The sequence below is a fragment of the Aplidium turbinatum genome, chromosome 10, assembly GCF_918807975.1.
Source record: "Aplidium turbinatum chromosome 10, kaAplTurb1.1, whole genome shotgun sequence".
In the NCBI taxonomy this organism is placed as follows: domain Eukaryota; kingdom Metazoa; phylum Chordata; class Ascidiacea; order Aplousobranchia; family Polyclinidae; genus Aplidium; species Aplidium turbinatum.
This window is the reverse complement of record NC_137481.1, coordinates 1,186,862-1,213,906: the sequence shown is the minus strand read 5'-3', so window position 1 is coordinate 1,213,906 and position 27,045 is coordinate 1,186,862. Positions and strand designations below refer to the sequence as shown.

The 27,045-nt window shown below is 37.7% G+C and overlaps 1 protein-coding gene and 1 non-coding gene across 2 annotated transcripts; both read right to left on the bottom strand.

Annotated features, from left to right (window-relative positions):
- Positions 1-7,513: 7,513 nt before the first annotated feature.
- LOC145778073 (uncharacterized) lies at positions 7,514-26,773 on the bottom strand. The gene is made up of 12 exons (XM_082589482.1): positions 26,588-26,773; positions 26,142-26,399; positions 25,210-25,497; positions 21,087-21,128; positions 19,564-19,797; positions 18,856-19,115; positions 18,596-18,632; positions 16,574-16,618; positions 12,825-12,875; positions 11,324-11,506; positions 10,610-10,784; positions 7,514-8,221 (listed from the first exon to the last, which is right to left on the bottom strand). Exons 2-12 carry the CDS (start codon positions 26,392-26,394, stop codon positions 8,080-8,082), a joined length of 1,710 nt encoding a protein of 569 aa, XP_082445608.1. The 5' UTR covers positions 26,395-26,399; positions 26,588-26,773; the 3' UTR covers positions 7,514-8,079.
- LOC145779184 (U6 spliceosomal RNA) lies at positions 17,653-17,762 on the bottom strand. The gene has a single exon (XR_014290532.1). It is a non-coding gene; the product is annotated as a U6 spliceosomal RNA (small nuclear RNA).
- Positions 26,774-27,045: the final 272 nt, after the last annotated feature.

Sequence of the window (27,045 nt, the reverse complement as noted above, 5' to 3'; positions counted from 1 at the left end):
AGAGTGATTTTGGGGTGCTGAATCCAAATCTGACCTCAGATTTATCCTATCACGTCAGGTTTGTGAGATATGATGACAACAAATTGTTACTTTTATCAAAAGTGGAAGATTTGGCGTTGCGTTCACCACCAACATATGCAGTGCTATAACAAAAGGTTAAACAGGCCAAAACAGCCTAAATAAGGTTACTGGACAAGCATTGCCATAGGCCTGCTTAAATCTTTGTGGTTTCATGCAAAACATTGACGGAGGGGTCAGTTATACTTTTAGCCTGCCTTTTTGCTTGTTGTTACTGCCTCAATAAGCCTTGCCTTGTTGCTTAGAAAACAAATCGGTATCAAAATTATAGTTGGTGGATGTACTTCGGCTACTTATGCACCAAATGGTCTGGATTTCTGGATATAGCACAATGTGTATGTGCAATAAACGCAACATCAAATCTTCCACTTTTGACAAAAGTAACAACTTGCTGTTATTATATCTCACAAACCTGACTTGATAGGATAAATCTGAGGTAAGAGTCGGATTCAGCACCCCAAAATTACTCTAAATCAGTTTTCAAAGTTCATGGAGCAAAAATCATGTAAACCAGTGAGTACGCTTTCAATACAGTACCTTTTTAATTTTGGCGGCTGACATTTGCAAATAAGCTTACTTACCTACAGTACAACTTAGGCCTGTATTTTAAAACCCTACTCGACTTCAAGTTTGACTCACTTCAAATGCAATGCAAAACTGCTTTTACAAAATGCATCTTTTATGATGAATCAAGCCCAGCAATCGGCTAGTTATGAAGCATCAAGTTAAAGTGGCATTTTGGTATTACACTTTAGCCTACTTCATGAGGTCGAATTTTTAGTCAAGGCCGACTTGAGCTCAAGTAAGGTTTTGAAATATGGCCCTTAATGTCTTCATTTTAGGTACGGTACTACTACCAGCCTATCAGTTTTCTTCACAACGGCTCATCATGCTCATGTATCTTTTACATGGACCACCATTGCTCATATTTTCCACTAGCCTATTTGATGGTTGCCAGCTGGTACACCCTCCACTACATTGGGATACAAGTTGGCGAGCTAGAAGCTGTCTTTTTAAAGTTATTGAATTCACCAAATTGATTATATTTTATTTAGTCTGAGCTAGTTAATACCAAATCGCTTAACATCAGATTTTTGGGCAAAAACATCAAACATCAAAAGGTTACCCAAAAACATCAAATTTGATGTAATTACATCAAAAGTGGCATCGCTGTTAGCCTATGCCTTGCGAACCCATGGACATCACAATGTCTGAAGAAACTGAGACTGAGAGACAAGTACCGGTAAGTTTTTACAGCTTTCAAAATCGCACATCACATTCCATGGACGTTGCCGTTTTTATCAAATGACTTTTCGGGATTTTTCCCTTTCACTATAGGTGGACCACACATACACAGGCCTAACCAACACACAAATCAATAATAGAGAGAGAGAAAGAGAGAGAAACCTTTTATTTCGTCTGTTGCGACAATAGTACGGTACAATTATAAACAATACGAATAAAATAGTACCATATAGCTATCTAAATACCACAACATAATGGATGAAGGCTAATGCAATTTTGCTTTTTCGGCTAAATGTACAATATATCAGGGTTGCCAACCTGTCTTCACCAAAAAAAGCCAGACCTAGTCACAAAAAAAGCCTAAAAAAAGCCAGAAGAAAATAGCTGAAAAAGCCAGTATAAAATAGCTGAAACAGCCAAGAAAAAGCCAATTAGTATTCATTAAACATACACATATAAAAATTGCACAACCAAATAGTGTTCCACCGAACTTTGACTTCAGCGACAACGCAGAAACATAGTTAATGAAAAGACAAGCAACTAGAAAATTTTCTCGTTTCGGCTTCAAAACGACATTCGGTCGGACACTACAACCAAATATAAGTTAGAAATTACTGCTCCGATTGACGCTGACTGAATTTTTTTTCTAAAAAAAACCGGAAAGATAAAATTAAGCCAAAAAAAGCCAAAATTATGTTGGCTTTTTATTAAGTTGACAAAAAATCGATGAAACATAAAAAAAAGCCAGAAAAAGCCTAATTTTTCTGGCTTTTTTTATTTAAAAAAAATAAGCCAAGGGAGTTGAAAAACAGCCAGATTCTCAAAATCTGGCTTCAAAAAAGCCAAATTGGTCACCCTGCAATATATCCTTTTTGATAGGATTTTTAGTTTTGAGAAGCTGCCAAACAACGTAAAATTTTGCCAAATTTGGCAGTGAAATCTGCCGAATGGCAACACTTCTTAAATCCAAAATGACGAGTCCTTTCTTCTTTCCGCTGTTGCCAAGATGGTCTTCGGATTTCCAACAAAAGGGCCAAAATCTAGTCCAATATCTTGGTAAAATTTTTTCTAAATAAATTATGCTAAATTAGGCTAAAAAGTTAAATTGTTGTTAAGCTAGTTCATAAACGCCAATCAATTAATCAATGTTGTGCAAATGCCAGCATTTAATAGTTGGAAGACCACATGGTGGTACTGCCATCTTGTGGGATAAATCCTTGCAGGCCTCTGTCATCCAAAATGAAAATGCCACTATTATTGGTCTAGATGTTGATCATTCTACTTGTAAAATTTCTTTCATTAATGTGTATTTACCTTATTGTAGTACTTCCAATACAGATGCTTATTTACAATATCTAAGTAGTCTGCAATTTATGTGTGATAACCTTGCCAACTCTAATCTCTGTATATTAGGTGATTTCAATGCTGGAGAATCAAATGCATTTGGAAATTTTTTGAAAACCTTTAGTATGAAACACAGCTATTGTATATCTGATGAAGAGCTGCTCCCTAGAGACTCTTTCACATATGTAAGTGATTGCCATGGCTCAACTTCTTGGATTGATCACTGCCTAACCTCTTTTTCTGTTCATCAATCAATTTCCAAAATGACTATACTGCATGACTACATCTCTTCGGATCATAGACCACTTTCTGTGTACTTTTCTTGTACAAATCTACCTGTTCTTGAAGAAGTTTCAAATGTCTCTCCTCATAATACGATCAATTGGAACTGTATCTCCTCTGAGCAAAAATATGTCTTTCGTCTGGAATCTAAAAAATATCTATCCAAAATTTTTTTACCAACTGAAAGTATTGAATGCAATAATTCTCATTGTTCAGATGCTTCTCATATTGCCTCAATAGACTCTTTTTATAATAGTATAACTGCTGCTCTCAAAGCAGCTTCTGATCAAATCTTTGTTGATAAGAAAAAATGCAATAGATTTTCTGTCCCTGGTTGGAATAATGAAGTTAAGCAGGCTCATGCTATTGCCAGAGAAACTTACATCATGTGGGTGAAACATGGGAAACAACGAAATGGTTATCTGTATGAGTTGATGCAGAATAAACGAAAGGAGTTTAAAAAAGCCTTTCGCCGTTGCAAAAATGCCTCTGAACAACATAAAGCTAATGCACTTGCCTCAGCACTCAACTTGGACAGCTCACAAAAGTCATTTTGGCAGAAGGTAAAAAAATCTACTTGCAAAAATAGTTCTCTTCCTGTAAATGTTGGTGGAGCAAAAGGTCCTGAAGCAATTGCTGAGATGTGGAAGCATCATTACAGCTCCTTGCTAAATTCCAGCAAAAGCAACACTGAAAAAGAATTTGTTAACTCGTGTATTTCTTCTAGGGATAAATATCATAATCTTTCAATATTTCGTTGCAACATGGACACAGTTGGTCCCTTGCTTGTCAAACTGCCATTAAATCGCGCTGCTGGTGCTGATAAAATTTCAGCTGAACACCTTGTTTATGCTGATTATTCTATTCGTTTTTATATTAGTGTACTTTTTAATATGTGTCTTAGTCATGGTATTGTACCAAATTCTTGCTTGGACACTGTCTTAGTCCCAATTGTAAAGAATTTGAATGGCGACATTCAAGATTCAGGTAACTATAGACTTATTGCTGTAGCTACAGTAATCTCAAAACTGTTTGAACGTTTTATTTTGAATCATCTATTGCCTTTTTTGAATACTAGTGACAATCAATTTGGGTTTAAGTCTGCCCATAGTACTGACATGAGTGTTTTCTTATTAAAACAAGCAGTGTCCTCTTATATCAGTCATGACACTCCTGTATATTCTGTTTTTTTGGATGCTTCAAAAGCCTTCGACAAAGTCAATCATAATTTATTGTTTAAAACACTTATCACACGCAACGTGCCTATGTATTTTGTTCGCTTATTGGAATACTGGTATAGTAAACAAACCATGCAAGTGAGGTGGGGAGGTCATCTGTCCCAATCATTTAATGTGTCCAATGGAGTCAGACAAGGTGGGGTGTTAAGCCCCTATCTTTTTGCAGTATATATTGATCAGCTTTCTTATGAGCTCAATAAAACAAAAGTTGGTTGCTATGTTGGCAACTCTTGTCTAAACCATATTATGTTTGCTGATGACATTTGCTGCACCTCGCCTAGTTTGTGTGGCTTACAAAATTTGTTAGATGTTTGCCACAAGTATGCTGTTGAACATGAAATTACTTTCAATTCTAAAAAGTCATTTGGTATGTTATTTTCCCCAAAAAACTTTTATCTTTCACGTGCTCCTCTGCTACATCTAGGTAAATCTGAAATTGTGTTCACAGACTCTGTAAAATACCTGGGTGTATTTATTGAGAGTTCTCTCTCAGATGAAAATGATATTTCAAGGCAGGTACGCTCTCAGTACTGTGCTGCAAACAATGCAAAATCTCATTTCGCTAAATGCTCACCCTCTGCAAAAAACATTGTATTTCGCTCTTATTGTATGTCCTTTTACGCATCCCAGTTGTGGAACAAGTTTAGATCTTCTAGTATAAAACGATTACGTGTTGCTTACAATGATTCTTTTAGAGTATTGCACAACTTGCCTCGTTATGTCAGTGCCCGTGAATATCAAGTAATGTATAATATTATTATTATTATTTATTTGCGTCAAACAATGTTGTATTTGCGTCAAACAAATATAACAACGTTTGATGCTTTATTGAGAAAAAACATGTTTTCGTTTATCAACCGTTGCATTCACTCCTCCAATCGCGTGATCTTTGTGCATTTTCAGTTTGTGTATTATTTCGTTGTTTTTGTTTTGGATATGGACAACTTTGTTTGACGCAAATAAATAATAATAATAATGAATGCAAAATAGTAGCACTAGGCCTACTTTTATATGGTAAAGGTAAAAATAGCACAAAAGAAGGCCAAATTTGTCATTTTTCAAAGAGATTGTCAATTTATAATCGCGATGCTGACCGCGACTAAACTTAGCTGATCGACCTGCAGGCAATTTTGAAGCTCTAGGTCACCATGAGGCGGACTAACATCGACGAATGCCAAAAAACTTCATCATTATATTTGATTAAAAATGTGAGAAAGACAATTAGTGTTGTCGTCACAATTTCCACTCCGCAAAATAATTTTTTCCACTGCCAATTCCGAAATTTTCCAATCCCATTGTCAGTAGGTTATAGATTCACCAGCTGCTCTTTTTCAATGAAATATCCTTTTACAAAAGTGTAGGCTATGGCCTATGCCTTATCACACGAGTGTGCCTTCGGTTTCCCTCGGCCTTTCAACTATAACAGGAGCTTTAAAATTTCTCCATCTATGTCTTTTCATGCACGTTAGCCTACTTTACATTGCTATGGTGCTCGTTACGTTTTTTTTTGTTACTTTCATGAGCCTTGGGTCAGGGACATCTAAAGAAGGGGATACGAAGGCTTTTATTACTGGGCTTTGTTTATCGTAAAATGACAATTGGCACCGATAGTAGTTTAATAAATCTTGTTATGATAACTTGCATTGCGCTATTAGCATTAGGCCTGGATATATTCACAGCATGCTTGTTAGTTCAACTACCCATATACAGTACGGTAGCCTACTTGCTTCACATGTAGCCTACTGCAAAGGCTTTGTTAAAAAAAAAAACAGCTTAGGCTACTGGTCACTTTTCAACTGTCTGTGTAAACAAGTATAGCCTAGTCTACTTTAAATATGCTCTACGTAAAATTTTCTAACTGTCTTCTGTAGCTGATGGCAAGCTTACCAGCTGTACTACAAAACTTTCTACTATTTAAAAAAGAACCACATGTTTAAAGCACTACAAACTACCGCCTTGGTAGTGTCATGAGAAAAAGGCAATCGCTGCGAGCCTTCGTATCCCCTTCTCTAGATATCCCTGCCTTAGGTGCTTTGACGACCACCCTATCCGAATTCATACAAAAGCCTATTACTTAAAGTAGGCTATTTCTTTATATACAGTAGAACTCGGTTAATCCGGGTCTTCGCCTATTCCGGACAAAAGTTGCGCTTTCTCCGGATTTGCCCGTGATTTTTTGTACGTTTTCTATAGAAACTCGTCTTCGGTAACTGTTTTTAAAAGTTTTAAGTGACTACAGATTATTCCGACACGCATGTCTGAAGATGTAACTTTTGCCAGTGTGTTCTTGCGTTAGACGCAGAGTCTACAAATACATTCATTTCAAAAGAACTCTATCACTGGGTCGCTAATGTGGTGATCGCGCGTCTCGGAATTGGCAGTTGACCACATTAATGCGTTCAATTTCGGTGATTTTTACCGATACCCTTCTATCTAGGTAACGTAAGGCTTGATAGAACCGTCATCGGTTAATCCGGATCTTTGCCTAATCCAGATGGAATCGCCGGTCAAATCGAATCCGGATTAACCGAGTTCTACTGTATTTTAAAAGCGTTCGAAGTCTGACATTAAGTTCTCACGATTTGTCTCTTGCCAGTAGACTAGTCTTCAACGGGGAAACTTGGTCACATGACTGACAAAAACGAGAAAAAATGTAGTTCTGGAATGCTGCAAAAATTCCCCTCTCGTGTTGGGCAATATAAACTTTTCCCGCAGCCAACCAATGAAACGTGACATGGAAAACATACCACTTCACGAACTGAAATTGTAGTACGTTAGTGAAGCAGTTTTTGAACGTTTCGGTTTTGATCAAACAATCTCTCATTTTAGTTGTAACCAACATTTTGTACTAAAAGTACTTTTTTGACTGAGTATTAGCCTACAGTTAAGTTAGGGAACGTTCAAATATTACGTAACGCCTTCGAGGGGGAGGGGGGGGGTTTATGCAAAGCGTTACGTTAGCGTCACATCGGGGGGGAGGGGTTTAAGCAAAACGTTACGTAACGCTTTCGAGTACGGAATGGAAGTTTTTTGTGCTGAATTCGTAGTGAAAAAGCGTTACATGGGGGAGGGGGGGATTGAAAAAAGCGCTACGTTGGCGTTACATGGGGGAGGGGGGGGGGTCAAAAATTCGGAAAAAAAGCGTTACGTAATATTTGAACGTTCCCTTATCAATCTCCAGAAGAAAAAAATTGAATTGACTGCAGGGCCGTAGCCCATGACTACAGCCAGCTCAGCGCTATAGCTTCCTGCACTGAACGAAAAGACCTCACTTAGTTAAATTTTATTTAAAAATTTTTCAGTTGACAACTAAAGTACCGCAGGTAGCCTAAACTTGTTACTAAGTTATTTCATCCAGAATCCACACTTATAGTCTTTTCGTGCAGCATTTTCGTTTATTAGGTTCACTTGAGGTTTTGTCCTAGCTTGGCCTATGCTTAGAGTCACTCCAGGTTTCTAGCCAGTTAATGTTTATATTTGGTTTCTTTTGCTATTATGGAACTAATAGGCTATACTGTACTGACACAGAATTCAATAGTAGCCTATTTGTGCTTTTTGCAATTATTACTTTCTGTCAAAATAGGAGCAGTCACATCACAAGTTTGCAACACACACGCTTCCATTTTGAATTTACCTATCTCATGCAATGCTTTGTTCCCGTCAAGAAAGCCATGCGTACGCCACTGAATGTCGGCATGGAAGAGCTCAAAGTGTTGATCTCATTGGAAAAGCTCAAACCGACATTGACTTATAGTTACCTTGCGATAAGATTATAAAATAAACTTCAACTCTGCAGAATTGCGATTCGTTGTGAATTCAAATCTGCATGAGACAGAGCAAGATCTTGAAGAGTATCAAAACTGTTTTCCAAAATGCCTCTAAAGTGCTCTGGTCAAAATGAATTTTTCAGAACAGGATCCATCGTTCTCGATGAAAGTTGCCTGACGCTTTCAATTTGTTCTGAAGAACTTTCTTTCACTTCAACGTCTTCTGAAGAACTTTCACTCACTTCGCTACATATTTCATCTGGGGTTCTACAAACAATACACGAATATTTCATTGAAAGTTTCTCAGCAGACTTCCCACAATATGGTTAATTTTCAATCTTTACCCTCGGACTGACAAAGTCTTGATTGGTTATTCCTGGTAGTTTCGCATAGGGGAAGGTCTAGTTCAGGGGTGTGCAACCTTTATTACAGGAGGGCCATATATAAATATCTCGGTGAAACCGCGGGCCACACGTTTATTTAACATATGTTTTCTAGTAGTTGCAGGCACAAAAAAGTAGTTTTTTTGTTATTCATGTTAATCTTATGGCATTATTAGAGGTTATCTCCTTGCAGAAATAATAAGTTAAGACACATAAATTTCTAAAGAAAACTGCTATTCAAATTTATTGTCACACCGACTACGAGTTCAGTGAGAAATTTGCAGCTGGTTTCTTTTCCGGACGGCTTTTTCCAAATTTACTTTAATGGAAGTGCTCGCAATTCGAAGTCCATTTTCCAGGTGTTCGCCTGTCAGAACGGATCGATGGGGATATTTTATGACGCCCATTTTAGAAAAAATCTGTTCGCACAAATACGTTTAGCCAAAAAGAGCCATTTTTGAAGTCATGTTTTTTTCAAATGTGGAAAGTCATCTTGGTCGAGATGTTTTCGGTAAAATCAAAAAATTTACGACTTCTTTCCGCAGTTCGTAAAATCGTTGCAACATGCAGCCCTTGCTTAACCAACGCACCTCGGAAAAGTAAAGTAGATCTTTATGCGTCGTGTTGAGATTATCCAGAAACTTTTGAAACTGACGATGGTTGAGCCCTCGTGCTCGAATGAAATTACTGCCTTAACAACCGGACTTAAGACATGTTTGAACTTCAAGGATTTTGCGCACAGGTTTTGCTGGTGAATGATACAATGAAAAATTGCTATGTCATCATCGATTTTTCTCTTCCTCAAGGTAGACTTCAAGAGACCTATGAATCCAATGCCAGTTCCGGACATGGATCGAGCACCATCAGTTGCGATTCCGCATAAGCTAGGCAAGTCCAGTTCGAGTTTTGTCAAAAGCATCAATTCAGTAAAAATGTCAGCACCAGTAAGTTGTCGTACCCTTCATTGACTGTAATGACAGAAGCTCTTCCGTTTCGTTCAAGTCTTTGTCCACTCCTTTTCAAATATGGCCAACTGTGCTGTGTCCTTCTGGTCCGTAGCCTACTTTCATCGATCGCAAAGCTCCATGAAACAAAGTTCTTCACCTTATCCTTATTGAGAGTGTCACTAATATCACAAGCAAGATCATCGATAGCCTACGCCTCGCTATCGTCCACCATTTTCTCGAACGCACTCTTCATTTTAGAGCACATTTCTTCTGCGACATTGATAAGACACTGCTTCACAAAATTAATGTCAGAATACGGTTTCATAGTTTGAGCTATTCTCTGTGCAATTCTGTGCCTCTGATCTACTGACGTTCCAAATAATTAAATACAATCGGATGAGCGGTGGCCAGTGGGAGATTTCTAAAATAGTTAACAGAAGGTGCGAAATGTACAATAATCCACTCTATAATGAATTGTCCGCACGTACCAGACTAAACTAAATTATAAACACGTTTCGCGGGCCGCACACAATTCAAAATTGCCACATCTTCGCGGGCCGCACAATTTTTCTTCGCGGGCCACATTTGGCCCGCGGGCCGTACGTTGCACACCCCTGGTCTAGTTAGTTGAGCCAGAAATCGATGTTTCTGCAATAAAAATTTAACGACAAACTTTACCAAAAATCGGAATCCATCATGATAAATTTCAGTCTTTTGCGGTTCTTGTGAGCATGTTTGTGTTTGCGACTGACCACGATTCATATCATTTATCGGCATTTTGAAATTTACACTCAGCCGGCTCAAATGCTACCCTAAATTTCACGGTTTTCACTAATCATGCACGACGTTGCGATAAAACCGGATGGATCAACCGTTACCCGGCTCAACTAACCAAACCTTCCCCTACTTGTAGAGGCTCTTGACGCATGGTCCGGTTACCGAGATTGGCAGAGTGAAGTTTTCCGATTGTTGAAGTTTTGTTGCCGGGTAATTATTCCATTCACTAGGTGCTGCTGAATGGAGAGCAGTCCTGAAATGCGTTGCTCAAGCGCACACCCCGAGAGTCGAACTAGCGCCGAGTGATCTTGAGCCGAGCGCGTAACCACTGAGCTATCGGGGCGGACTATCACAGCCTTGTCACATGTGGATGTAAAGAAGAACACAGCGACAACAGGCCACGCCAATGTGTAAGCTTCAAGCTTTGTGCATAGCCTATAGACCGATGTGGCCGTAAAGGCTCACTTACGATTTCCTTGCCACAACTCGGACATCAGACGTTGCAAACACAAGGAAGCATGAAACAAAATCAGAACGAAACTTCTTACTCGTCTTGAACAAACGCTTCGTTAATTCCTTCACTTTTGTTTATGGAGACAATGACGAAGTATCCCGCGGTGAGCCCGATCAAGATCAAGGCAAGTCCACCAAGAACGACGCCAGTGACGACGCCGCGCGAGGACGCCCCGAGAGGCACCGCTTCCAACAACTTAACGATAGGATCTATATGAAGCAATGATTGTTGTACTGCAATCATATAATAGAAATCATACGATTTCTATTGTTGCTGATCAATGCTAACTAAGCCTGATCACGTTTGAAAGCTCATCAGCTATGGCAGTTTTCAGAAAACAACGTAGGCTCGGGGTAATAAATTTACTTTCACAGGTTCTTGTCACTGAAAATATTAAACAAATTGCTTTATAAAGAGATTGGTGAAGCGCCCAATCAAGTCTTGGAAGTGTGCACTGACTTTTGAAACTCGCTGCACAACAAATTCATTTCATTACTTTTCTAAAATGAGCTGCTAAGGAAAACAATGACCAGGTCTTGGCCAGGCCTGATCCAATCATATGGAATACAAGAACAGCGTTCTCAGTGTACTTGGTCAACAACACAAACGATAGTAGGTGAATAGTCTGACGATCCTTAGCGCATGAGTTCGACTCCGCGTTGAGGTGCGAATACAGTCACCTGTGGCAGTTGTTACACATTGAACAAACGTTCTACAACTTAAGCTCCGGTCACAAACCGATGCTTACTTTTTGCTGCTGTGACGTCATCATCGATTTCGACAATATTGATTGCGTCTTGATAAGTGATTGTGACGTTGTCTAAGCCAACGGTTGGAGCTTCGGGGGCTGCTGCGGTGAGTACCATAAGAGGGGGGAGTGTAGTCGTGGTGGCATTGTTGGGTAATGTTGTGATATTCGTTATTGGGGCATCTGAAAAGGGGGACAATAATTCTTCAACAAGCAACAAACTTTTCCCACATTATGTCACTTACAACCATGTTTTGTTGGCAACTAAACCTACAAAATATTGAGCCAGTCACAATTTTAAACCTAATATCCTGCTTCAAACTATTACAACTGACTTGTGGCATTGTTCACTTTATGAACGATGGGCTGCTTTCAACTGACACGCTGAAGTGCTATTTTTGATTGTTATTGCTTTACTTCTGTCGTCAACTGGTGTTTTATTTCCTTTTTATGTAGCCTACCTTTTGTTAGCACTACAAATTCAACTAGCTATTGTACACAGTAAAATATCCATTGCGGAGCACCTTGACTTAGATAACCGCATGATTTTTTCCATGCCTCCATGGTGTAGCTTCCATATGAACAAAAGGAATATGTGATACCATATCTGCTAGCTATATGTTATTTGCATATTATTATATATGTACAGTAGTATTATTGAAAAGTAGCAGTAGTATCATTATCTGCTATTTGTACATTGAAATGAATGTGGAGCTGTACTGAAACTAAACTTGATTGGTTGTTCACATCACCGTGAAGCTTATGCTAAGCCATATTCTTCCATAAACAAAATCTCAAGCAACCCACAAGTACAGTATTTTCAGGTGTTCCACATATCTCTCAAAACACAAAGCGAAGTTGCTCTGTTACAACCTTTCATTTTCCTTGCATACTTTTTGTGTTGTGATCACATATTTTCGGCATTATAGGCTCATTGCTTGAATATTTTACATAAACCTAAATCAAATGTCAAGGCAATATCAAACCAGAAGCGTGTGGTAAGTAGGTTGTTTATAGGTAATATCTCAGCAAGCGTGCAGCGTTTGGGATTTTGAGTTTGATTAAAGTTAAGTCAATAAATATTGGACAGACGGTTTCAGTAAATTATTATCGTTGAAAGAATAACCATTGTCGGCAGCAGTGGCCGAGTGTCGGCAGCAGTGGCCGAGTGGTTAGCGCGTTGGGCTCGCAGTCGAGAGCCTGCATGTTCGACTCCAGCCACCCGCACTTGCTGTTGTTTCTCTGGGCAAGAAACTTCACGATAATTGCCTCTACCCAGTGATCGATTTCGAGTAATGGGTAGTACCAAATTTCAGTCATAAATAGAGTAGACAACCGGAAACAGACATTGCAGTCGACTGCAGCGTGGGTCAGGTGTACGTCGGAAGGCGTACACCGATGCATAGCGCTCAAGTCCGCTTTCCCGCAATGCAGGATAAAGATAATAAAACAAAAAACAAAACACAGCATCACAATTCCCAAGCCCAAGATAGCTACTTACATGGATCATCAATGTAAACATAATATTTTCCAGTCCAGTTGTACGTTTTGCCTAAAACAACAATAAATTTTATAAAATTCTTCTCCTAGGACACAAATACCGAAAGTTATCTCACAAGTGCACGGAGTCTCTGTCGTAGATTAACGACATGAAACAAGCTGAGGGTAAGACAAGTAAAAAAAACTTGGAAGTCAAAAACTAAAGACTAAAGACAAAAACAAAATCTTCTATCTATCTATCTCTGCCATACAAACATCACACAAATACTATCCCCCATCACTGATGGTGATGTTATCGAGAATTGTAAGCAAGTCGTACGTTGTAGACCCAACAATGTAAGGTTGATTTCGATGCCCAAAAGTTAAATTTGTCCAGACACTACGGCCACACACCGCTCCAGACAGCAAAATCCGTCCTTTTTACATTGATTCAATGTCTGCAATATAAAACAACTGATTTTGCAGTATGGGGCTGTAAAACGTACAGTGTACGTCGATTGGCGCGACAAAGGTTAAAGCGAACTGCACTTTCCTGAATGAAATGACAAACGCTGATGTGTTTCCAGCGATCTGCCATGAACTATGAAAGCGTTACACATACAAACAATAGGGTGAGGCTGGTGCCCCTCATAAATTAAAAACTTGAGCTAGTCATTCGGCCCGTCATTCGGCCCTTTGTATATATGTTCTACAGCCTCTCTATAATCATTATTTGAAAGAAAAAATGTGAAAAATGACCCTTTGAGGGTGCCAGTTTTGATCTGAAAATTTGAAAAAACTGGCATTTTTGTTAAAAAAGAACACATAAAGTGCGTTTCTAATTCAATCAAAAATTTGTTTTTGCCAAAAGGAACTTCATTGTCAATACCATTTTTCACAGTTTGATGTTGTTGAAAAGACCCAAGGATAAAATAGGAATGATTTATAAAGTTAATTTTAGTTGTTTTCTTTGATTAGAGAGAGAGTTTTGGTCCCGCTCATGTTCCACAACTTGCAGCACATTTTAGAAGTTTTCTTCCAGCTTACATCCACTGATAAAATCACTTGTGAGTTTAACGCCTCTTTCTGCACAATCATTGGTAACCATCAGAGATTTGATAACATCTTTGGCATTAAGAAAATTGAAATCCGTTTTCCAAGAGCAGACAGGCTTATACAAAAACTCTGTGTTAATGTTCAATTGTTCAACACTGCAAAGAAAAACCAAGAGTCTCGTTCGAACCAATCCTTTTATGTAATTGAGTAGGAAAGTGCAAATATCAGGAAACTGTCGTTTTCCAAACCCAGTGCCGTATCTTTTTAAGTGCTTTGATGTTTTTTCAAAAGCTATGGCTTGCTTGTCACTTTAATTTTCTTTGTAACTGAGCAAGATCACGGGGAAAGATTCTGTTGTCATATACCAAAGATGTTTTTTTAAGGCAAATAGAGCTGACTCTGCAATTTCTTCATCAATTTCTTTATAAAGGAGGATTTTTTTTCAGAAGCTTGATGTCATTGTAAGCAGCATCAGCAGAGAACCACATTCCATCCACCACTGAACATAAACAAACACAACAAATTTCACAAAACGTTGAATTTTCTGCATTTGTTTTGGGGTGCAAATTGTGTGACTCTTTGGAAGGGCAAGAATTTCTTCGGATAAAAGTGGCATTTTAATAGCATAAATCAGTTTTGCCATCTATCTGGCTTCATGCATTGTCCCAGAGCTCAAGAACTTGAACTTTTTGTGTACATCGGAGATTTATGCTTGTAGGTAGGTAGAAGACTGTGAGCTCAAACAGCTCTTTGTAGTCATTTCTTGGTGTTTTCTTGGAATGTAGCCTACTGTAAGATAGCTTTCATTACTATGATGTGCTCTTCTTGGTATATTTCAAGTTCAGGGTGAGCATCTGTGATATAGGAAAATGAAGTTTTGTCTAAACTACTATACGACAAGTTGGCGAAATTTTCTTGGAATCTTTAAAATTTAACATCAGGAGATTTTGATGATTCTATTTGCAAGTTATTAAACACCTGGCCGACAATTAGCTCACCTGCGTGATTCCTGCATGCAATCATGCATACCAAAGTAACGATTCATTTAACTTATTTTGGATGGCAATACAGCCAGCTGTAATATGACCAGTATTGGAGCTGGTGGTATCAAACACCATAGCACCCACTAATGCTTTGCAGTTCCAATCATCAAGTAGCTTTTCTGTTGCAGTACCAATAAATTCTCCCGACCCATAGGCTCTGATGAGCTAGCAGACAACTTAGGCATTTAGTAGTTTAACGCCACTAGGACCAGAAACAAGGACAGGTAGCCTCTCATCAATGACCTTTAAATTGAGGCTGGACATCAGCTTTCCATCCCAATGTAGGGATCCAGTTCCAGGTAACGGAGGTTGCCACTTTTCTTTCATGGCACTGGCAGTTTTTTTAGCTGTTTCGGTGCGATACCCCAGTGCCTGTGTATAATTAAGGTTCACCTTCGACATGTCTTCACCACACGCAGTGATAAATTCCCTTAGGGCTAATTTTGTTCCTCAAACAACACCCAACTATCGAATAGTATTTGAGGATATCATAAGGCACCCGAATCGTTGTGCTATCTTTGACGCTCTGACACCTTTTGGAAGATGTTGGCAAAGAAGCTTCAGTTCCCGAGTCATTATTTATCAGATGAAAAGTCTGCTGTTTCATCAGGTGTTGTGTCTATGAATTGTCTAACTTTTTCCTGTCTTCTTCCTTTTTAGCTAATTCTACAGAGTGCTGCTCTCGTTCCATTTTTCTTTTTCTTTTTTCTATTGTTACCATGTCGCGACCTGCAAATGTGGCAATCCTGTTTGTCATCATACTTTCTAAAAATTTGACATCTTCGGGCTCCTTAAGCAACTTGAATATGTTTTTAAGCCAAATTGGCAAAGTTTTGATTAAAACATTCTGAAAATTATTATTGCTGTATTGTGATCATGATCAGCGGCATTTATCTTTTGCAACTTTTTTAAATCTTTGTCGTAAAAATTAACAATTTTTTTTCTCCATCTTTTTTGGGTAATTGCGTTTATGTTTGCAAGTGAATATTATAATTTAACCATTTTATTAGCAACTTTTTTAGCAGCTTCTCTTTTACTTCCTGTTCCACCTAGATTCAATGCTTGTATTTCATCAGTGAAAGCAATACGCCACTGCACTCCATGCACCTCTGTACATAGTTCATAGTATCGCCATAGTACATAGATCCATGTTCTATGTTTCTGTACCTAGGGTCCTAGGCTGAACTGAAATGAATTGAGAACCTACAGCAAATCGTTGACCACATTAGTACATTAGCCTTATATATAGCGTATGTTGCAGCCTTGTTGTTCTGCCATGCTGATGGTAAGTAGCCTCCCTCGAAGCATTGCCTCCAATTCTCATGTGTTTACAAGGGGTATGACCATTACTACCTCACCTTGATCATATTCATAGTCTGATGAGTAGATCCAAAATTGATTAACATTGCTAAAAATGGCAATTTCTTTAGAATTTGTTATACGAAGCTGGAGGGTATGCATAGCTCGCCACTGCAGGAATTTGAACATGAAACTGGCACCCCAAGGGGTCAACCAATTTTTCTGAAAGTTTGGATTTTTACTATTTATATGATATAGAACATTTGTTAAAATGGCCAGAAAAATTGGGAGTCATAGGGGCATCAGCCTCACCCTAACAAACAAGTGTCAAAAGTTATTCCTTATTGAGAAAATTATCCAAACATAACTTCACCTGCATTGATTGCGCTGTAATCAGGAAGTGAAACAGAATATGAAGCTGTGAAATAAAACATCAGTATAGATAAAAGCAAATAGGCTAACTAGAATTGAAATAAATCTCTCCATTTAAAACGTTTGTTCCTAAGATCAGTTTTGAAGCATTGCAAATTGGTAACTCGACGAAGCAACGAACGAAACTTCGATTTCTGAAGCTGGCAGTGTGAAGTGTCGCTTGGTGTTCATCCAGCTGGTTTGCAATCCATCATGCGACAATGTTTCAACTTGTGCTCTATGCGCTTGAGTGCCCCACTCCCCACATCAAGAACAGCTCTTCATTCAGCGACGCCGAATGGATGAAATAATTGGATTGCAAACCAGCTGGCTAAGTTATCATGGTGGACATTGCAAAGGTCATTACATAATTGAATATTACAATACTTCTCACAGACGGCTACTGGATGCTTCGCGTTGAAAGGAAATACCGACAACACAACAACATCGTCGAACTGATCATGTGATTGCATGGGAAGCAATTGTTACGTCACGATTGTCATTTTTGTTGTAACGAACTCACATGAAACAATGTCAAGTTAAGGGGTCACCAACTGGCGGCCCGCGGGCCGCCTGCGGCCCGCCACGCTGTATCGTTACGGTCGCGGAAGGTATCAGCGTACAAGTATAACCAAAAATACTTTTCTTGAAGCATATTTTCGCTTTGCATACGATTCCACCGACCGACCAATCAGATTATAGTTCTAGGTGGGGGTTGCTTAAAGTTATTCCAATGGATGTCCAGCCACACCGTCCCAGTGGTTGATTAAAACGTCTGTTTTTGCAATTGTCTGTGAGCATAAGGTTGCTTATTTTAAGTTTGCAAATGTCATGTAAACATTAATGTGCGTTTCACCGTTATTGTGTTTTGCGAGCAGTGTTTTCTTTATGCAAGTTTTTGTTGGCAAAATATAGGTCGGTGTGCCAACTCAATTTATAATAAATTGGCAAAATATTATGTATAAATTTAAAGACTTTTTCTGATTGTATGTATAATGAAAATATTTAGCTTAGTACTGCAAACTGTTTTTTGTTTTTAAAAGAAATATGGAACGCTTCACGATTTTGCGCGTCATCCTTGCGCAGGGACCGTACTAATCTTCTCTGTATCGCTCCAATTTTATTAGCATATGTACTGCTGAAGCAAGTACTGCAAAATGTTGTTAATCAACAAATTCTTGCCACGCTGATAAGCACCGCAAGCGACAGTTGTCTATAATAAAAGAAAGACGGTTTTATAGACTCTCACAAAAAGGATGAAAAACCAGCTCATTGCTTTATTGATTGAATTAAGATAGAATTACGATTTTTCGGTGATTTCCACAACCGTTTGTTTCATGGTGCCTGGTTTCTTTTTCCCTGTTATTGGAGCCTATTTTTCGCTATTATGTTTGCAGGTCACTATTGTTGCCTGTAGCCTATTGCGATGCGTCAAACATTTCCTTGTTTACTGAAATTGTTAATTGCAAGATATCTTTTGTGAAGCGAAGTGACAACACCACTCTTGCTTGGCGATGAATATTCTGATGAAACCGCTCGCCTCGCTATAAGTGCGCAAAACAAGCGGCCTCGTAGGCTCGTTTATTATGCATTGTTAAAAAAGTCAAAAGTGTTGTAAAAAGAGCTTGGCCTGGCAGTAGCGTTGTTCGATTAATTTTGTTGCTGCGGTATTGTAACATAAATATGAACATTATGTAACGCTAGATACTGGGTACGAAATGCGTTCTTTTCTGGCATAAGAGTCAACCTACCTAAAATTTTATTAGTGCGGCCCGCCACAGCTCTCCTTAGTGCCAAAATGGCCCGCATGCAAAAAAGATTGGTGACCCCTGAGTTAAACAATGCCTTGGTTAGGTCACAATCATGGTCCACAACACAAGTTGGCTGAAGTGCAACTTTTACAATCGAGGATGCACACCAAGCTAATTATTTCATAAGAGAAACTTGAACATACAAATAATCAAAACTCCATCAAATCTCTCACCTTCCCACCTCCTTTGACAAACAGGGTAAGTTTCAATCTAAAACGTGAAAAAAATATTTATTAAAACCTCACGCATGTGTTTTCACTACAGATCTTGTTTCGAAGTGTGATTCACAATGTATATTATGACGAGCTAGGTTCTTGGTGGTGGCATCTTTAAAACCGAAAACGTTTGATTTTACTTTTTTGTAGAATGTCATTTAATTAATATGTCGTTTTTTTTCCTATTGTCATTACTCTCGCTGTTAAAATGAACTTACTTCAAATGGTTTAGTGCGGCCGATAACGTTCAGCCAAAGAAAATTTTCGTTGCTCCTTTTCGCTGTATTTCCACCCATCTGCACACAAGCATATTCTCTGGCGGCAAAATCAAACGGGTGCCTAACGACTTTAGGCTCAGATGGGAACCAATGAGCGTTGGTTAAAAGTTCATTATCCGGCCACAGCCATTTGTTGAGGGAGCTGCTATCTTTGCTTCGTTTCAATCCGATGAAAAATGCGTGGTCACGCCATAAAGTTGCTAAATAGGAGAAAAAATTAGCCTGTTAAACAACATATCAAGCGTTAATCGGCTTTGACCAAAGCAAACAATTAGAAACCTTGAGATTGGTTTCTTTGCCTTTGCATCTAAACCTTCGAGTGCTGGTCGTAACCATAGATACGATAAAAAGTACGCATTCTCATAAAACTAGCCTGCAACACTCATGCAGGCAACATTCCTAACTGTGGTGTGTTAATTGGCCATTAGTTACGTCACATTAGCATTGATATGGCCGGTCAAATGCTTTCTTGTCATGGCTGGCATCGGACCATGATACGAGAGGATCCCCGATGAATGAGGTTCATTTCCATAATTTTCTAGCCTATCCACAAAGTTTTCGCTTTTTGTCATACTTCTCTCTTCAATCATCATGTTTTCAAACATTATGCAGGTTGTTTCTACCTAAGGCTAATTTAAAAAATCTTACCATTTTTTGCTCGGAACTGTTGAACCAAAAACTTTTGCTTTACATCAGTTTTCACCGAAACAAGTTTTGCATCCAAGTCAGCACAATACAAGTCTCCAAGTTTGCGAGAGGCAACAGGCCTTGTGAATGAAATATGGACGTTCACATTCTCTTCCGGATACGAAACCCAGGTCACGTCAGACAAGGTAGAAGGACGAAGAAATAGCTTAATATCAAGGTCATCTGGTTTATCAACTGCAAAGCAATGAGAAACTTTCGTTTTTCACAGACCATGAAGTGCTGCTACAATAAAAGCTATCATAACTTTGAAACCAGGTGCACATTCAATGTTTTCAATGATGCTTGCAAGTACTGCAAAGAACGGAATGTTAATTCACCTTAATATTCCACAAGAAAACTTTGAGCTGCCTAACCGTAAAATAACGCCCAGTAAAACACATCCAACCTCTCAAGGTTGAGCGATGGATCAGCTACTTGTTCAAAAGAAATATGAGCTGATGTCTCTCAACATCTGTTCTAGGTTCTCGATGGAATTGAGGATGAAAAGTTATACAAGGATCTTTATTTAGGATGCAACCGAACAAGTAAACATAATAAATAAAATCAGTCAGATGATTTATTGATAAAGTTTTCGTCACTGTAAACGCAACTTCTTCACTATCCAGAAAAGCACAAATGAATGAAAACATAACAACTTGAACCAACGTTGCCACCGAACACTAAACCCTCTGACGTCAGCCATATTCAAAGTTAAAATTGTCACTAGGTTACCACAACAGATAACTCCACTATTCATTTCCGTTCACTCGGTACAGAGAGAGTTTGGTTTTCGAAGCAAACACTCAGGAATAATTAGGTCTCCAGTTTCTATGTGTGAGACTGCTACGGTTAGACAAATTTTGAACAGTGTTTTTATTATTCATTTTATTATTATTTTACAAAACATACTTATATTGTTTTGACAGCATTTAGTGAGGCCTCCATTTTAAGCCTTTCTATGATATCTTTCGCAGCTCTGTAACTGTTAAGAAGTTGCTGCTTTGAATAATTTTTATAGTAAATCTCACTAGTAAAGTAATTTTACATTGTTATCTTTTCATTTAGGCTATTTGTGCTTTTCTAGATAGTGATGAAGTCGCCTTTACGGTGGCGAAAACTTTATCAATAACTTGTTCAATAATGACTAAGGATAAAGGCTATTCACTCGGGCTGTCGGAAACGAAATTATGAGAACGAAAATTTGGTTGAAAATTAAATTTAATCTTAACGACGTTTGATTTTGCATACATCTGTCATGGTAGCGATGTGCTTCTACAGGAAAAAGATTCATTTTCTTTCGAGATTCCAGAAACTGTCGCTTCAAAGTCACATAAAAAAAATTTCTCACTAATACGACTTAATCAGGTGCAAAATTAAGACAGGAGCAGATTTTGAATCAAAACAAAACATTCCGATATAGTTTCGTTTCGGCTGGTCAGCTAACCATTAAGTAAGCGCGCGGACTGTCGGACTCCGAGTCTTACGTGTAAGTGGCGGAGGTGGGTCTGAATTCACCGGATTGTAAGCTAAAGACAAATATAGTTTATGTTAGTACAACAGGTAATCAGCAGATTCCATGTAAAGTATGAACAAAACAAAACATATGTGTCAATTGCCAGGATGAGTCGTATCCACAGTGTCGGACTACTACATGGTCGCCTCACAAAGTCACAATTTTAGGAGGCAACAGCATCACTATAATCATGCTTCCTATTCATCAGAGCAAACTTCTTTCAAGAAAAACAATATTTTGTGATAATTTTAGATTAGGGTGTGCCACTTTGTAACTTTTTTTTCATAACCAAGGTCTCAACCCATTTTGGGGTTCCTTTTAGGAACAAAAACTATCCCAAAAATTTTTGGGGAAAAATATTCGAATTTAGTGGCGCCACAGAGCACTTCGGAGCAAATTTGGCCAAAATAGCTATATCTGACTGACCGGTAAGGATAGAGAGTTGATTTTAGGCTCTATTGAAAGGTAATCATCATGTTTCTATATGCTTTAAAAGAACATTTTTCTCTAAAACAAACATAAATTAAGTTATTGCCAAAAAACTGATTTTCGCTGAATTTTTGGGCAATTTTAATGTATTACATAGTATTGTCTTACACTTTGTATAGGTTTTAGCAAATTTTTTTATTAGTAGTTTGGTGTTATACAATACATGTTAATAAGTATATAAGTTTATTCTTATCAATGTATAGTAATTTCGTTCTCTTCTCAAGATCATATCGCCCTTGCTAAGCTAAGGCTTGTCAACGAATGGTACTATGTAAATAAAAAAAAATGTGCATGTTTTTTACTAAAGAGAAATAAAACAAAGTAACTTCGTTTTATTTCTCTATGGTTCAACAAAGCAAACTCTCTACCAAAGCTTTTTTTACTAATTAAAACAAAACAAGAAAGGATAATACAGCACAGACGATAAAGAAAATTACAGCAGAGTCACAATATCTAAAATTACAGTCCAGATGAAGTGGAAGCAAGATCAGCATTTAGCAAAGTTTCTTTCTTTAGGTTCGGAACCAATCTTCTTACTTCTGGGACTGTTTAAAAAAGTGCAGATTTCTGCGCCTTGTTCTGGGTTAATTTGTTATATGTCTTTGCTAATAAAATCGCCCTTTCTGCAGCGTCATTGACTACATGCATATGCTCAAGTGAATGTTTAGCAGCTATATAGGAATCATATTTGCTCCTTGTTCCAGCATGTTTTTCAATGAAAGCACAATCTAACTTGCTCCTATGTGGAATGAGCCAAGAATCTGGTCCAAACAAGTTAGACTAGTAATAATTAAACTGTTTAGACTAGTAATGGTTAGACTTGAAAATAATATTGGTCAGAAATTGTTGCATGTATATTGTCGTCATCATATTTATGAGAGAGTGGTGGGTGATATTGCTGAAACCGTTCTTGGTAAATCAAGCTCTCCTGAGACTGGCCTTTACAAAATTATGAAAGATGTCTGGCTAAACATCAGAGTAAATGACTAGTTTCCATTTCTAACATTTAGCAGAAGCCTTGACTCATATGTTAAACATTTTGTTGAATTTGCAACAAATGCATTAAAAAACCTCCCACTAAAGATTAACTATCAAGAGGTTCTTGAGTATTCTTTGCTATTTCTTGCATCATATCCCCATGGCATGATAGCCCCTATGAACAAAAGCATTGGTGCAGTGAGCCATGCCCGATGGATGGCCAAATTACTGTGTGAGTTAAAGCTTGCTCTGTATTCTCTTCAGTTTGTTCAACTCAATAAAATTAACGAGGAAGAAGCAAACGAGCATAGATCTCTTTCCTTGTTTTTGATATTATTTCATGTTCCTGCATTGATAACCGCACCTGTTCCATTTGATGCTCCATATAACAATCTCCATCTGCTTAAAACTCTTCTTCAACTTAAAAAAAAGAATGACCTTCCAGAATCTTTTTCAAAGTTTATTGCAGCAATGATAAACCGTCTTATGCAACATCTGTGGTATCTTAGTGAACCATTTGTATTTTTGGTATTGTTTTCTGCATTATCGTCTGAGCAAGAAAAAGAAAAATGTCGTAAAACATTGCTAAAATATGAACCAGCTTCAGAATCATCGTTGAAAAACTTGGAAAAATTAGTCACACCTGCAGAAATAACAATGTCAACCAACATGAATAACTTGTTTGGACCAGATTCTTGGCTCATTCCACACAGGAGCAAGTTAGTTTGTGCTTTCATTGAAAAACATGCTAGAACAAGGAGCAAAAATGATTCCTAGCTGCTAAACATTCACTTGAGCATATGCATGTAGTCAATGACGCTGCAGAAAGGGCAATTTTATTAGCAAAGACATATAACAAATTAAGCCAGAACAAGGCGCAGAAGTCTGCACTTTTTCAAACCTAGAAGTAAGAAGATTGGTTCCGAACCAAAAGAAAGAAACTTTGCTAAATGCTGATCTTGCTTCCACTTCATCTGGACTGCAATTTAAGATATTGTGACTCTGCTGTAAATTTCTTTATCGTCTGTGCTGTATTATCCTTTCTTGTTTTGTTTTAATTAGTAAAAAAACATGCACATTTATTTACATAGTACCATTCGTTGACAAGCCTTAGCTTAGCAAGGGCAATATGATTTTGAGAAGAGAACGAAATTACTATACATTGATAGGAATAAACACACTTATTAACATGTATTGTATAACACCAAACTACCAATAAAACAATCTGCTAAAACCTATACAAAGTGTAAGACAATACTATGTAATACAGTAAAAATGCCCAAAAATTCAGCGAAAATCAGTTTTTTGGCAATAACTTAATTTCTGTTTGTTTTGGAGAAAAATGTTCTTTTGAAGCATATAGAAACATGATGACTACCTTTCAATAGAGCCTAAAATCAACTCTCTATCCTTAATACCGGTCAGTCAGATATAGCGATTTTGGCCAAATTTGCTCCGAAGTGCTCTGTGGCGCCACTAAATTCAAATATTTTTCCCCAAAAATTTTTGGGATAGTTTTTGTTCCTAAAAGGAACCCCAAAATGGGTTGAGACCTTGGTTATGAAAAAAAAGTTACAAAGTGGCACACCCTTTTGCAATGTCAACCTTCAAAAAAGAGCTTTGGGCTGCAAACAGCTCAACAAAACAACACAATCTAAGGAACACTGCCATTTAGGATTAAATTTGTTGTACGAATGGTTTTCTTGAAGACAAGTAGGGACAGTAGAATATCGGGATGCGCAACTATTGATTGATTGATTGATTGATTTTATTTCGTTGTAGGTAAATATAATACAATAAATACAGCAATAAAAAGGAATTTTCCAGCAACGGGAATCTGCGAAGAGACCATGGGTCCTCGAGTCAAGCAGATACCCCAGATTCAAAAGAAGTTCTAAAATTGCGATAAGAATAATTCAAAAACGAAAATTGGAACAAGGGTTAGAAGATGGTCACAGAGAAGTATATTTAGTAGTCTATCGGTAGCATAAAGGTAATACAAAATTAAACGTGCTAGTATTTGGCGATGAGTGAATTTTTGTGTTGTTTTTTAAAAGAATAAAATGACAGTTTACGCAAGCTCGTTGGTAAGGAGTTCCAGACTTTCACTCCGGCATATTTAATGCTGCGCTGGAGTCGGGATGAGGCGTAACGTGGGACAAAGTAACAATCGTTGGAAGAGTGTCTAGTAAGACGTGCATTATACATGAGTTTGGTTTTTTCAAAGTAGTGTGCGAAAGGCAGAGACTACATCCGCTTTTGGCTTATCCGCAACACTAGAAGGGTTACGATTTTTTCTGATTTACAAAATAATGTACAGTTTATAAGTTATATAAGAAGAATGAAGTTGGTTTTAAAGTAATTTAAGGTTTTTAGTTGAAAACAAGCGAGCAACAAAGCGTGAAAAAAATGTCAAATTGGCAATTGACCCTTCTAATGTTGGCGGAACAACGGAGTTGCGCGTCCCGGTATCTACCGTCCCTAAAGACAAACCAAATGATAAGGATGATCTAATGTTTTTTTTATTTTTGTAAGAAATAACAAAATTTAATTTTTTTGCTGTAAAAAAAAGTTTTGAAAAAAAAACGACTCATAGCCTATGTCTGATCACGATCACTATTTCTTACCCTCTCTTTGGCACATAAGCAACGTTATCGATTCGAGTGGCGTCAAGAAAACTATCCGCCATTTGAAAGTTGGCTCATAACTATCATATCTTCCCATCACCACCACGCCATGCTTGGTGGCCCAAGGCTGGCCCTGCGCCCACCAAGTAGCACCAGGTTTTAAAGGTTTGGTTTGATTATGAAAATCATCAGCATTGTAATTGGATTCAGTTCCAGAATACCAACGATGCGTCCAATTTCCATTAACTGACTCGCATTTTAAACCAATATGAAAAGAATACGGTGGTCCTGAAAATATTCAACTGTTCTGACAGGATCTTGAAAGGTATTGCATGCATCAATGTTGAAAGTGCGTTTACAATGTGTAAAATATCAAGTGACTTCAAATATGATTCTTTGCATTAAAAAACAACTTTTTTATTTTTCAAATTGTTTATTAATACTTTACATGTTTCGCAACATTTAAGCACTCTCACGGTGTAATTCCACACATGAGCTTTGTAGGCCACATGTAGCAGAGTCGTGTATGAAAAGTATTCCATTGCTAGGGCGGCTGTTGCTTCATCGCAGTGGATTTCATTAATTGACAAGTAGCAGTACTCAACAATTGTAAAGGCCTAGGCTGCCATATGCAGCCTACTGGGAAATGAGGCAACAGTCATTGATGGAGTTAGAACATTCACAATAACATGATATATATGTCTTCTAAGAGGCAAACATTCGAGAATAGTCAAAACTTTTAGGCCATGGCTAATTGACGATACTGATGTACAATGCTAAAAGGACTTCCTACTGACCGGAGCTTAAAAAATGCAGAGTTCAGCGAGACAATCTATTGTATATGTATATTAAATTTTTCAAACTACAGTACTTTGCTTGGACCAACATTTCATAGCTTACAACATGCTCTGAATATGGGCAAAGTAACTTACTGGCTAACGTTGGAATCAAGCTCAATACATAGTTCCTCTTTCCAACACTATCCAAAATAGGCAGAGAGCCGCCTAGTGACTCACAAGTCGATGCTGCTTCAGTATAAGTCACAAGAATTCTAGTATCAACATAATAATCCAAATCCTTGTAACGATACCACGGCAATTCATTAGGGATTACATCATACTTGATGCTAGGATCTCCTGATGATGACGAATGAGGAAACATCAAAGCAACAATCAGAAGAAACATTTCTCCTGAAATAAAAAAGCATTTTCATTTCAAACAATTATTATTCAACAAGTCAAAGAATGAAGTTTGAGTTCAAATAGAATAGAAACAATGGAAAAGATTTATGAGCGGTTGCGGTTATGGTTCCGTAAAGACTAAGCTATCTACTGTACAAGTAGGTTATCATCAAACTGAGAAGAATAAAAGTAAGTACCTCATTAAAAAAATTGGTGGCCTGTCCCTTATCACTTTGCCGCAATGGTAAAATCATTAGTAGAATTTCATTTTTAACCACTAGATTGAAAAGCATGTGTTCTTGAAATCATCTTTTTAAACTGATCACAACGAAAATGGAAAGAAAAATTATTGAAAGATACGGTTCCTATTTTAACCTTCAAAATGCTGCACTGAAAATATAAAAGTGTTAAGAAATATTGTAATTGCTAGATAAATTGATTAGTGGTACAAAACTTGAAAATTGCGAGTAAAAGATTGCACATAGCTCGAAGCTTCAAGTTTTTATCTGACTTTCTTCAGGAGCTAACGTCAGACTACAATAAACTTAAATGTTGTGAAGTATTTATAGTAAAAGAAAAACAAAATGTAAATTTGTCTGATCAGAAGAATTTAAATTAACGAAAGAGCTTTAAGGCATATATGAATTCTTTTTGG